A 13304-nucleotide genomic window follows, 5' to 3' on the forward strand; every position below is an offset into this window, starting at 1 on the left:
TGCTAATAGAGACTAGGAAGATAGCTCAGTGGTTAGGAATGCATGCTGCCCTTTCAAAGGACCTGTGTTCTGTTTCCAGGATCTACAAGCAGCAGCTTATAACCAACTTCCTATAATTCCAGTTCCAGAGGATCTGATGCCCTCTTTCATCATCTGTGTGCACTGCTCTCTCTCTCTCTCTCTCTCTCTCTCTCTCTCTCTCTCTCTCTCTCTCATACACACACACACACACACACACACACACACACACACACACACACACACGATTAAAGTGGTATTAAAAGAGTACATGTGATTAAATCAGCAAATAAAAATGTATGTATTGAGTTTCTACTATGCCTTTAGCTATACTCAATAAATATTGCAGAATATATTTTAACATATCACCCATACTTTGAAAAAGATGCATATTCTAGTTGGGAAAAGTATGATATGCACAGGAGTGAAGATTCATGTGAGAAATAAATGAGTGGTTGTTATGGTGGAGGAATATAGTTAGTTAAGATACAACTATCTCCCTTGTGAGCACACAACTAACTGGAATAGAGAAACAGACTCTTGATCATGACACACCATGCCTGGTCCTAAATAGCCGCTGGGATGGCTATTCTTGGCTAGTGATGGCTACTAGTTGTCAATGTTAATTCCACATCTGGAATTAACTAAAGCCCAAGTGGCTAGGCATACCTACGAGGGATTTTAATTAATCAAATCATTTGAAGTGAGAAGACCCACTTTTAATCCAGATCTTTTGAGGTGGGAAGAGCCACCTTTAATCTGGGCCACATTGGTGGCAGCCTATTAAAGGACATGGAAGAAGGAAGCCTGCTCTCTGCCTGCTTGCTTTTGCTCTTGCTAGTGTGTCCACGTATTCGCTAGCATTAGAGCCTACCTCATCAGGATTCCAGCATATACTGAAGATGAGCTGAGACATCCAACCTCATGGATTGAACAGCTATTGGATTCTTGGACCTTCCATTGGTAAACAGGCATTGTTAGACAACAGTCTACAAGCCATTCTAACAAATCATATATGTATGATTGTGTATGTATGTGTGTGTGTTCCTTTAAAGCAGTGGTTCTCAACCTTCCTGATGCGGTGACCCTTTAATACAGTTCCTCAAGTTGTGGTGACCCCAACCATAAAATTATTTGTGTTACAACTTCATAACTGTAATTTTGCTACTGTTATGAAATGTAATGTAAATATCTGATATGTAGGATATCTGATATGCAACCCCTGTGAAGGGGTTCTTTAACTCCCAAAGGGGTCACGACCCACAATTTGAGAACTGCTGCTCTAAAGGACTCTGACTAGCACACCATATTAACAAAGGTCTGCAAGACTTAAACACACTACCAAATATAGCTGAGGCAAACCCTGAGGGACATAATAGACCACATGGCATTGAGTTGGCAGTACCCTGCATGATTGTAGAACCTGGAGCTGGTATATTCTTCTCAATGAGGCCTAAATGTATGTCTATGTAGTTCAAAAAACAATAAATTTATTTGAAAAGGAAAATAAAAGAGAATATGAAGCTGTGGGCCCTAGGTCCATGACTGCTTCCAGCATTATAAATGGGTTTTGCTTTGCTGCACACATACCCTGTCTGACACTAAAATATTCATGCATAAAAGAAGACTTTCTTTGGGATAAAGTCTTCAGAATGTATTTCTGTGAAGCCAAGACTTTTTCCCCAGAGTGCACTCAGTGACAAGAACAGTGTCTGGTACATTCACTTGTGTTAAAGTGGACAGACTGATGTTCATTAATTAAAACAGCCAGAGAAAGTTCTAATGAGTCAGGTAGATGGCAGATATTGAGTGTCTATAAATATATTTTTCTAAATACATGAATAAAATAGTGATCATGCTGTTATTACCTGTGAAATAATTCAAAACCCAAGCTTCACTGAGTTGTACCTGGGAAGAAGTTCGGGAAAATAAATCCTAAGGTTTTTTTTACTCTAAAGATCTTTTAATCATTACAAACCTGGGTACCATGACAGCATGATTATCTAAGCCATCCAATCCTAGCTGCCCTCCTTGAAGTATAATTGGCATATAACAAATTGCATACATTTAAATTATACAGTTCAGCTTTTTTTCCTGGTTGAGGGTCTCTATAGCCTAGGCTGGCCATGAATTCACTATGTAGCTAAGAATAGCCTCAACTCCACATCTTCTTGCCTCCACCTCCTAAGTGTTGAGATTATAGCACCTGAAAAATTGCATGGTTCAATTTTTGACATATGAGTAAATCGTGAAAACATCATCAAAACCAAGCGAGTGGAGATATAATTCATCTTTAAACCCCTTATTTTCCTCACTTGCCTTCACAGTCATTTTCTATCCTCTCATTTCCTCCCAGCCTGCTGTTTCTATCTGCTTTTAGTCACTATTGATTATGAACTCCTAAATAGCAATAACAGAGTGGTTTGTTTTAAAATTGTAAGTTTGGTATGGCTTTGTGTGGCCTTTACAAGAATACATGTGGACTTCCTGTCTGGCCTTGCTGGTGCCTTTAAGAGTGTTATCAAAGATACGTGGATGCTCTGTGGAACTGGGAACAGATGTAGAGCGATATCACAGATGTGTGGATGCTCTGTGGAACTGGGGATGGATGTGGAGCAATATCACAGACACATGAACACTCTGTGAAACTGGGGATGGATGTGTTGCATCATAAGGAATTACATTGTCTGTTGTTTGAAGACTTTCTCTGCTGGACTTTCATGATGCTGAACATATGGGAGTCAGCTGCATTAGGTTTTCTGCTCAAATACATGGAATTGCTCAAAGAAGAAAATATATGATGAGGAGTAATCAATTGTAAAACTTTTCAAAAATCTCATAATGAAAACAATCTGGTTTCGAAGGCATTTTAGGTCTAAAGCAGCAAGGAGAGGATGAAAGAGAACCAGATATCTCACTGGGTCTTTACTTTGCATTTCTCTTGGCAGAAGCTAAGATTTTCTGCATGTGGTTTTCCCTGAAGACAGAGAAGCTCCTCCGTTAGCAGCAGCCCCCTGCTCTATGCTTGAGCTTGGTTCCTAAAGTTTACTGGGAAAACAACTTTATTAGTTTTGCCCTTTCCAATATTTTCTTGGCATTAACTTTTGGATGGCTTATTCTTATTCAGAAAAAGTCAATTTAATCCTCCACTTAATATCTTTACTTCCCTGCTTGGAGTCACCATTTTGCTGACATGACGCATGTTTCCTAAAATGCAGAGGAACGAAGTCCTATGACTGGATCCTGGGTCTCTGCTCAAATCAAACAGCCACTCACAGGATGCCTGCTCTCCTGCTGGGTTTGCTCCTTGTCCTTTGAATATGTAAGGCTGCATGCTCTCTGGAGAAGCTATGCTAGGTTTTTGTCTTTGTGCTTATTTTTGGACAAAGGATAACTTTTGAAACTATCTAACCGTATAATTATCTAAACTAGAATTAGTGAGGCTGGGTCATGGACCAGTTGAGAAAGTGCTTATGCTGAAAGCTTCAGAACCGGAGATTGATCTCCAGAACTCATGGAGAATCTCTGGGGCTCTCTGCCAACCTAGCTTACTCTGCAGTTCCAGGCCAATAAGAAATCCAATCTCTGAAGAACAGGAGGTGGATGGCACCTGAGGAAGGGTGTGCAAAGGTGTCTGCTGGCCACTCACATGTGCACAAACGTGTTTACACTGACACACAAGAGGATTCATTTTTAATTTGACATCAGTTCAGACTATTAAATGTTTCTTTAGTGTACTCTATACATACCAGCTAACAGACTAGGCTTTACCTAACTTCCTTGTACAAATTCATAATCTACACGTTGCTTTTATCAATTTTATTTTGTGACTGTTTTCTTAAATAAAATACTTCATTCATCTCTACTAGCTTTAAATTTCAAAGCTACTCAGCAGATAAGTACAATCCAAATCGTACTATGTTCTGTGTATTTAAAACACAACAGGAATAGCAAGTAACATCCATAGGAATTAAACATTCTAATGGCATTTAATGTCTAAATATCATCTAGAACAATTTATAATATTTTAAAGTACCATGAAAAATAACAGAAAATCCCAAGTTATCCAAAATACACTTTGTTTTCAAGTTATTATTATAATCAATATACTACTTACCTCAAAAATAAGGTAAAGTCTATCCAAACCTAAAGGCTATTGATCTTACCCGAGGACTAATTCAGTGAGTGAATTCTGCCTTTTCCAAAGATGTTTACCTCATAACACACAGTTGCCCACCACACAAACAGTTATGTAAATAAGTGCATTAGTTGCCTTTCCTGTTGCTGTCATAAAAATACTCCAACAAAAGCAACTTATGGGAGAAAGGATAATTTGGGCTCCCAGTGGAAGGATACAGTTCTTCATGGCAGAGAAGCCATAGGTGGCCATATTGCACCCGCAAAGGCAGAATGATTGTCATGCTTAGCTGGCATCCTCCTTTCCATGCAGTCCAGGACCCAAGCCTATGGAATCGTGTTGCCCACAGTGGAGGTGGTTCTCTCCATTGCAGTTAACCTAACCAAGATAATCCTTCACAAGCATGCCCAGAGGCTAACCAAAATTTCCCTCACAAGGTATGCTTGAAGCAATGTCTCCTAGGTGATTCCAGATACTGTGAAGTCAATGATCAGTATTGTCCATCATAGTACCCAATACCAATTCCTTAAACAACAACAAGGACTTATTGAGGTATATAATTGGTATGGAATAAAATCCAAATATGTAAACTATCCAATTGAATAATTTTCATTTGTGGATAACTTATGGTGTCATTATTAAGTAGAAACAACAGATGTATCTACCAAAGCCAGCAATTGCATCTTTATAGTTTTTTTTTTCTTCTATTCTTCCTAACCTTTTCCTTCATAGGATACCTTTTTCATCACTCTACATTAATCTAATTTTCCAAAGTATTCTTACAAATGACTCATAGTTTATGCTCTTCTTTTGTCTGGCTTTTTTCACTTAGCATAAGACCCTTGGGGTTCATACAGTTCGTTCCATCTTGTGATTGATCTTCACTAACTCAGCCACTGGATTTACTTTTGTTTGTTATTTATCCATTTGTAATTTTTAATTGAAGAAAGGTAGAGCTTAATAAAAAGCTGAAATATATTAGCCCTACTGGAAAGCTACTCAAAATGTCAATGTGTGCCATAAAATGCCATATATTTACCTTACTAAGAAACTGGTTTTTTGAGCTTTTGGCTACTACTAAGTAAGAAGGCAGTATTTCACTTTTATGATTTCCTAGGAAATGAATATAATCTGCTAGTGCCTTGGTTCCCAGGTTTTGCTATAAAAATGCATGTGAATTAGTCTCCAGCCTTGAGTGATTAGAGAATAATAAAATTTTGTTTTTACTGGAGAGAACACAGACTCACTCTCTGTACAGCAAACAGATGTGAAGGCTCTGAAAATAGAAGCCACATTTGCACTTATTATTTTTAAAGCTACTTCATTTTTCTGCTTCTCAGTAACAATTTGTGATCAGACTTTCTGTTAAGAAAGCACCAGAAGTCAGGCTGTTCCTCCCTTTCTCCCCCTCCTCCCCACTAAGGTATCATGCTTTCAAATGTGATGTGAAGACTTAACAGAAACAGTGAAGCTGTTTGTGGGAGAAACATCTTCTGACTTGTTAATGTTATTTTAAATTTAAAGCAATGAGTCGAGACATCCTTACCAGATTTTTGTTCTTTATTTTTCTTATTGTAGATTTGTCTGCCAGTATGATTTTTTTTTTCCGAGACAGGGTTTCTCTGCGTAGCTTTGTGCCTTTCCTGGAACTCACTCTGTAGACCAGGCTGGCCTCAAACTCACAGAGATCCACCTGCCTCTGCCTCCCGAGTGTTGGGATTAAAGGCGTGCGCCACCACCGCCTGGCATATAATTTTTAAAATCAAGTTTTGACCCTAAGGATATACTTTAATTTTTTAGTGTGTAAAGTCTCTGATATTTCATTGTTTGGCATATAGATCCATATCCCATCATTGGCTTTACAGATTGAGCAGTTAATTTAACATTAAAAAGTTCCTTTCTGGGTGTTATCATTAAAACTCAGCTGATCCAGTTAACTCTGTTTTTTAATGTACTATTTAAATGGCAAGCTCTTTACTTGGGAGTAGTCCAGCTATGAATATTTAAAATAATGAAAATGTTTTTTGGCCAATTTTCTAAGCTTGCCCATGTGGGAAGGAATAGAGATTTTTTTCCTATTAATAATTGTGCTGACATGCTTCTGAGATTTTCAGTAAACTCTTAATTTTGAAACATTCGACTTGCTTAACTTTAATATGAGGTTTGATCTGGTGACCTCTTTTGTCCTGTTCTCTTTGTCTGTCCTACTTCATGTCTTTTTCATGTATCTTGTTGATATTTGGGCCCACAAAGGGTGCAGGTGCAGGTTCACACATATTAGACACCCCATGTATAACTGGGATTACCTCACTAATTTTGTTAGTTTTATTGTAAAATAAATCACAACTACAAGAGACTGTACAACAAAGGTGTATCACACACCAACTTCAGACACATTTCCTTGTAAGTACTGTTAGGTTAAAATGGAATTGCTTGCTGCCACCCAAAGCCTTCTTGAGTCTTGCTTTTGTTTTTAAATTTGCTGTGTCTTTCAGTCTCCAAGTTCACTCTCCATTCTTCTCCCCCTTATAATTTAGCTATGAAGCACCCAGCCATCTGACTTACAGCATCTTCCACAATCTGTGCTGATTATAGTCCCATGGTGTAGTTTTGCATGTTCCTTGATTTGTGTTTTTCTTGAAAATTGCTAGTCTCATGACAGAGTCCTGATAATATTGAGGTTTCTTTTGCTTGTTTTGGCAAGGCAGAGGGTCGTCCTGTGTTCTTCCATCAGTAAGCATATGCTTTGTCATCCTTTTGTGTGTGTGTGTGTGTGTGTGTGTGTGTGTGTGAGGTGTTACTGTAGGTCTAAACACAAGGCCAAGTCCATGAGATAATTTGAGAGGATGAAAAACAGATTTTCATGCTTGGTCATTTCTTTGTGGGGAGGGCTGGAGTATAACTTTGGGAGAAGATTGCATACTCTTACCTACTATTTAGATGAAAGTTGTACCAAAAATAAGCAAAGGCAAATGAATGCTTAATTGTTAATTTTTGTTATCACTTCCCTTTATCTTCTATACATGGTATAGAAGTATTTGAACTTACAAATTTAAATATATTTATCGTGGTTAAATTTAATCCAATTTTTCTTCCCATTGAAAAAGATTTCTTTCCACCAAATATTTGGCTTGTAGAATCCTATCCAAGCTCCTTAAGAGTTATTTTTAAATGACCCTTGTTTCGATGCTTCTGATAGCTTTCTTGATTGCTGGTGTGATAACGTGTTCTGGGATCATCTGGATTGTGGACAAGTCACGAATAGAGCCATGAGGGTACTCTGAGCCAGTGTTCTGAGCGGTTGTAAATGGAGACCCAGGATGCAAGTAGCCACAGTACATGCTGTCCTCTTTTTCAAAAGAAATAAGTCAGTCACTCAACAATAACAACAGCAACAAAACTTGTAAAAGCAATTACTGCACAGCAGATGTCGTAGTACTTGCTGGGAGTATGAGAGTGGAAAACACATGAAGTACACCCAAGGTGTTTACCCTCTGACATGAAAAATAAAACAAGATGAGACACTGTTAACTTACTTTGTTGTGTGAGAGTTTTAGGAGAAGAGAGAGAAATGTTTAAAGGGAGAGTATAAGTCCCTTTGGCTTGGAGCACCAGGCAATATTCACTCAAGTAGTGGATGCAGAGTGAGGGAGCAGTGTAGAGGATTTATGGAGTACATGGAGTTCAATGAGCAAGTGTTTCAGCAAGAACTAGAAGACAGGTATATTGCTTCAAAGCCAGTAACTATAATCTATTCAAGAGAGAAGGCTTGAAATTATTCAGTGAATGCAGTTTTACATATGCATGAATATAAATGCTAGCATAGTTTGCCTGGTTCCTTTTGATCAGTTAAAACATCCATATATCTGTGTAACTATTCAGTGACCCTTGGAAATCAAACCTTGTGGCAAATCCTTTAGGTACAAACCTTTTTTTTTGTCTTTTGCCACAAATGTCCTCCACATAATCCAAATTTTTAATCTGGCATATAAATTGCCAGAGTACACATGTTCTAACCAGAAATGGACTTTCCTCATTGTGAATAAATCAATAAAAGAAAGCCTAGTGATGATGTTGTTGTTTGAAATTGAGCATGAAGTACTGTGTTCTAATTCATTATATCAGCAGAAGTTTCAACCTCACCATTTTAGATCAACAGGCCAGGCCTTTCCCCAGCATGGGCTTTAGTTAACACTATGATGCATTTCATTCTGGGAACCAAGTACTTTGGACTGCTAATATGATTTCCAAAGGTGAAATTATGATTCTGATGAAAATACATACACAGATAAAATTTTCTTAAACTAATTAATTAGATAAAAAAGAGACAATGTAAAAATATACTGAGAAGGGCTAAGAATAGGCAGTCAAGTCAGGGATTCTATGCTAGATAGGTAGGTTTGATGCAAAGCAGATTGACATCCTATATGTAAGGAGATGATTTTTTAACTAGATAGGAGTGGACTGTATCTGTACTTAACAAAAGTTCATTATAAGTAAACAGTGAACAATGAGTCTTACAAACTGCATTACTCTACTCTTCGATGTCTGGTATGACATTGGAAGGGTGTGTTATTCGTCTCCTTCCTTGAACAGGACCACAGTGATTCCTTTAAGCCTGGAGACTGTGACTCATGAAAAAAGTAAATTTTCTTTTTTTAAGATACCAAGTTTTTACCCTACTGTGGAACACTTGTCTAATAATCATTAACACTGAGTTTTGAAGATTATAAATTGTTTTAACTGGGCATGGGATACAGACAAAGGAGGCTTTTATATGCTAAGTAAATTTAAAGTAATTTGCTGTGGAATAAACTCTCCACCTTTTTATGTCCACCAGGGTTTTCCAGGAGATATTGGGATTCCTGGACAAAATGGACCTGAAGGACCAAAGGTAAAAAGCAAATAAAAACCATACTGGATGTAGCTATCTAGAGTTTTCTCATTTAAATTCATAATATTTGTAGAAAAAGATCTTAAGCATATCAGAATTACTGGTAATTAAGCATTTTGAGTTTGAATCCAATCAGTTCTAAATGATTTTGTAAGTTCGTTATAGTTACTAGAGGGATAATATTTGAAAATCACAGATATCAGTCCAAAGGGTGTTTTAGAGGCAACAAAAATGAGAACATTTCTTAAAAGTGATAGTGGACAGAAAATAGGAGAGAAATTTCTGATGACTGGAACACTTCAACACTGATAAAATGCCCACTCTTACCATGTAAGAAAGCTTGTGGTGTCCCAGAGCCTTGATATAACACAAGGCACCTGAAGAAACCAAAGCATCCTCACTCCAGTTACTGCTGTTCTGTGTGTGCACAAGGATGCTGCTCTGTGTATGCCAGGGATTCAGCATCAAAAGTTTCAGTATCAAGACATGCCCCAAGTACCAGTACCATGCAGGCTAGGCACCATAAACAAACACGTATGGGAAATAGAACTGTGGAGTGATGAAGTCTGGGATTTGAGGGTGGAGGAGTTGAAATCAAGCTCAAGTGGAAAGTGTTAGTGTACCTGGAGAGAGAAGCAGGGACAGTGAAGGCTGGACAGATGTTAGTAACAGCTGTGTTTGTCTGTGTACTGGGCTATCGAGTGATACAACGGCATGGCAAATGTCTTACTGAGATCAGATCATTTTAGTTTTACATAATGTTATCAGGTAGGCAGTACCCCCTTTTTTAAAATGTCATAGATATTAAGATAGTCACTCAAGGGACAGAGAGATCACTCAATGGGAACAGTACTTACCACAAAGTGTGACCACCAGAGCTTGAGCCCCTAAACCTCCTTGGTGGAAGGAAAGAACAGATCCACAAAAGTTTTCTTTTCCATCCCTGTGTTTACCACAGCGTATACAGGAACACATATGTGAATGCAATGAGTAAATATTTTGAAATGTAAACAGAAGATATTTACTCAGTCACCTAACTGTAAAGTAGCAGAGCCAGGGTTGTCACAAAGAGGTAACTACCAAGTCTGAGTTCTTCATCACTGAGCTTGAATCACATAGTCAGGAACACTCATGGTCAGACTGTAGTTTCTACTTTATCTGACGGGCATTGGGGAGTAATCAAAGGTATTTAAGTAGCAAATATACCATCTGGTTGTCTTTTAAAGATAACCCTAAAGCCAATATAAAGGATAGTTTAAACTAGGAAGAAATTGAAGGCAAACATGGGAACTACAAAAATCTAGACAATGGCCTGGAGGGTCGCTCAGCAGTTGGCTAAGAGCATGTACTGCTCTTACAGATGACCCAAGTCTGATCCCCAAAACTCCTATCAGGTAACTTACAGAGACCCATAAATCTAGCTCCAGGGGGATCCAGTGCCTCGGGCCTCCTAGGGCAACTGCATTCATGTGTGCGCACGCACACACACACACACACACACACACACACACACACAAAGTGTACAATCCGTACAAACATGGAAACCCTTTTTATAACCACAGTGAAAGGGGTGCATAGTTGTAGGACTCGAATCAACATGATGAGTGAGGAGTTTGTGAGGCAGACAAGTGGGTTGTGTGACACTCAGGAAAAGGAAACTTGTGAGGGGATGGAGCTGCAGTATTTGGAAAGTATTTAAATGAAATGTCACTCGCTATTTATCTGAAATCCAAATGTGACTGTGCATCCTGTGTTTTACCTGGCAACCTCACCTGCCACCCACCAACTTCCCTCTGTGCAGCCATTTTTCACTTCTTTCCGTGGCTGTGAAGTTGCCTCTGCACGTACATGTCCCACATATGCTTTGCATCAAATCCTCTCTGGAGTTCTGAGCAACATTGTGCCATCAATTAGAACCTTTTACCATTTCTCCTTGACTCAAAATTTCCCCGCTTTACTTTAGAAACCGTTTTCACTGCCAATGTTGTAGCTTAGGCCCTCTTCATTTTTATCCAGGATTAGTGTGGTAGACCTCCAGTTACTCTCCCTGCCTCCAGTCTGGCATTCCTCCAAACCCACAGTGGCGATGCCAAAGGAAAAATCTGTGGAAAGTGTACATCACAGCCTGCCACTGCCTGAATCCTTAAGTTATCCGAAGTGTATGTCTGTGAAGACTTGCGTGTCTTTCCTCTTAACACGAGGTTCTCTACATGCTAACCTTAACTCTGCAGTGTATACTCACACTCATCATTGCTTTTCAAAGCATCATTCCTGTCAAACTTTATAGATTAACAAACCATGCTGTACTCATTCAAATCTCATAGCTTCTTTGATGCTGTTCTTTTATCAGGGTGTAGCTTTCTTTCCTTTACCTTTCATCATCCATCACGTACAACACTGGCCAAGTTTCCTCAACACCTAAGTTAGCTGTTTTCCCCCTGTGTTCCTGAAAAACTTCTATCAGGCAATCCTCGCCATGTATTATACCTGATTTTATGCTTGTCTGCTTCTCTGTTAGACTACAGGGTCTTTGAGAGTAGAGATTGCATGATTTGAAATATATTACAGTAACTAGAATAAGATAATAAGAACTTGATATGTACTGACTGCATGATTTGTTGACTAGCTATAGGTGAAAGTTACTTTAAAGAGACAAAAAAAGACAACTTGATACCTAAAGGAACATGATAGAAGAAAGAGGAATAAATGGTAAAAGCAAGACTTTCAGTTGAGTTTCTTGTCATTGAACTTTAGTGGGAAAATTAAGTAGGGAACTTGGGAGAATTTGCAGCTCTGGATGAGTATGACAAAATGCTTATTTTGACATATAGAATAATAGTCATCAGTAAACCAAGATAAAATGTAGAAATAAGAAGGCAAAAGAGATGGGTAATATAGAGATTAAGATGTCTCCTCTTTACTCTAGCCTTTCCCTGCTTAGGAACTTGAACATAAGCATCTTTATTTATTTGTTTTTCATTCACTCAATCCATGTTGAGCTGCCTTTTTGTTTTATGTCAGGTATTAAGTGTGAAATAATAACCATTATATAACTACAGTGCCTCTTGTGGATGGAGTTCTAATTTGGCAAGGAAGATAAAAAGAAGTTATTACAAACTATAAGAAGTACAATATAAAAGAATGGTAGAGGCTGGATAAATAGGTCAATAGTTAAGAAAGATTGCTGCTCTTGCAGAGGACCCAGATTCAGTTCACAGCACCCACATGACAGCTCACAGTGGCCTATACCTTCAGTTCCAGGGAATCTTATGCCCTCTTCTGGCCTCTGTGGGTTCCTGCACATATATGGTACAGATAAACTCATGCAGATGCACATACCATATATACACATTAAAAAAATAATAAATCTTTGAAAATAGTTGATAGTGTGCCATGAGAGCCTCAGAAGTAGAGCAATAGATTCTGTCTTTGGAAATCAGGAAATGATCACCAACCTTAACAGGTAAAGATGAATGCCATGCTTATGAAGATCCATATTGCATTTCAGTTTGGGGATCCTGTTTCACTCGTTTGGTGGAGAAGTCAGCTGAGTTTTTTAATATGGTTGCCATGGTCATCTTAAGTTTGTTCTAGGTAGTTCTTTCAGTCTTACAGTTAAATGTTAAAATTGGGGGCTGGGGAGTTGGCACAGTGGGTAAGGGCACTTGCTGCTCTTTCAGATAACTCAGGTTCAGTCCTCAGCACCCACATCAGGAGGCTCACAACCACTTGTAACAGTTTCAGAGAATTTGAAGCCCCCTTCTGCCTTATCTGGCATGTCTTCATGGTGCACATACAGAAAAGTAGGCTCGCATGCAAGCAAATAAAATGATAATAATAAAAAACATTAAAAGTAGGTCAATGGGTCTTCCAGATGGCTCAGCAGGTAAAGGTACCTGACACCACACATGGAGACCCTAGTTAAATCACATGCCCAAACCCACAAAAGACAGAGCAGGCTCCCACAAGCGCACACACACACACACACACACACACACACACACACACACACACCTTTTTAAAAAGTTGACCAAAAGGCCTGAAAGCTAGATACTTTAACTAATACCAATGGTTGAATTGACAATGGATAATTATTGGTTTTTGGAGTATTTTTTCTAAAAGTATTTATTCAATAGCTATGAACTTATAGATTCATTAACACAAACAATGTGAGACTAATTGAGTTTATATAGATCACTGAAGTTTAAAACCAATTTTAGGAGGCATGGTTGTATTAAAAGAACCAGAAAGTGT

General features: G+C 38.4%; 1 protein-coding gene across 4 annotated transcripts in view; it reads left to right on the top strand.

Annotated features, from left to right (window-relative positions):
• Col24a1 (collagen type XXIV alpha 1 chain) overlaps nucleotides 1-13304 on the top strand; it is a 259667-nt gene that overhangs the window by 93159 nt on the left and 153204 nt on the right. For all 4 annotated transcript variants that reach the window (XM_036190194.1, XM_036190198.1, XM_036190196.1 and 1 more), the window contains one exon: nucleotides 8997-9050. In XM_036190194.1, the coding sequence (XP_036046087.1) occupies nucleotides 8997-9050 (54 nt within the window). The remainder of the gene's footprint in view (nucleotides 1-8996; nucleotides 9051-13304) is intronic.

This window comes from Onychomys torridus, chromosome 6 (assembly GCF_903995425.1).
Source record: "Onychomys torridus chromosome 6, mOncTor1.1, whole genome shotgun sequence".
Lineage (NCBI taxonomy): Eukaryota > Metazoa > Chordata > Mammalia > Rodentia > Cricetidae > Onychomys > Onychomys torridus.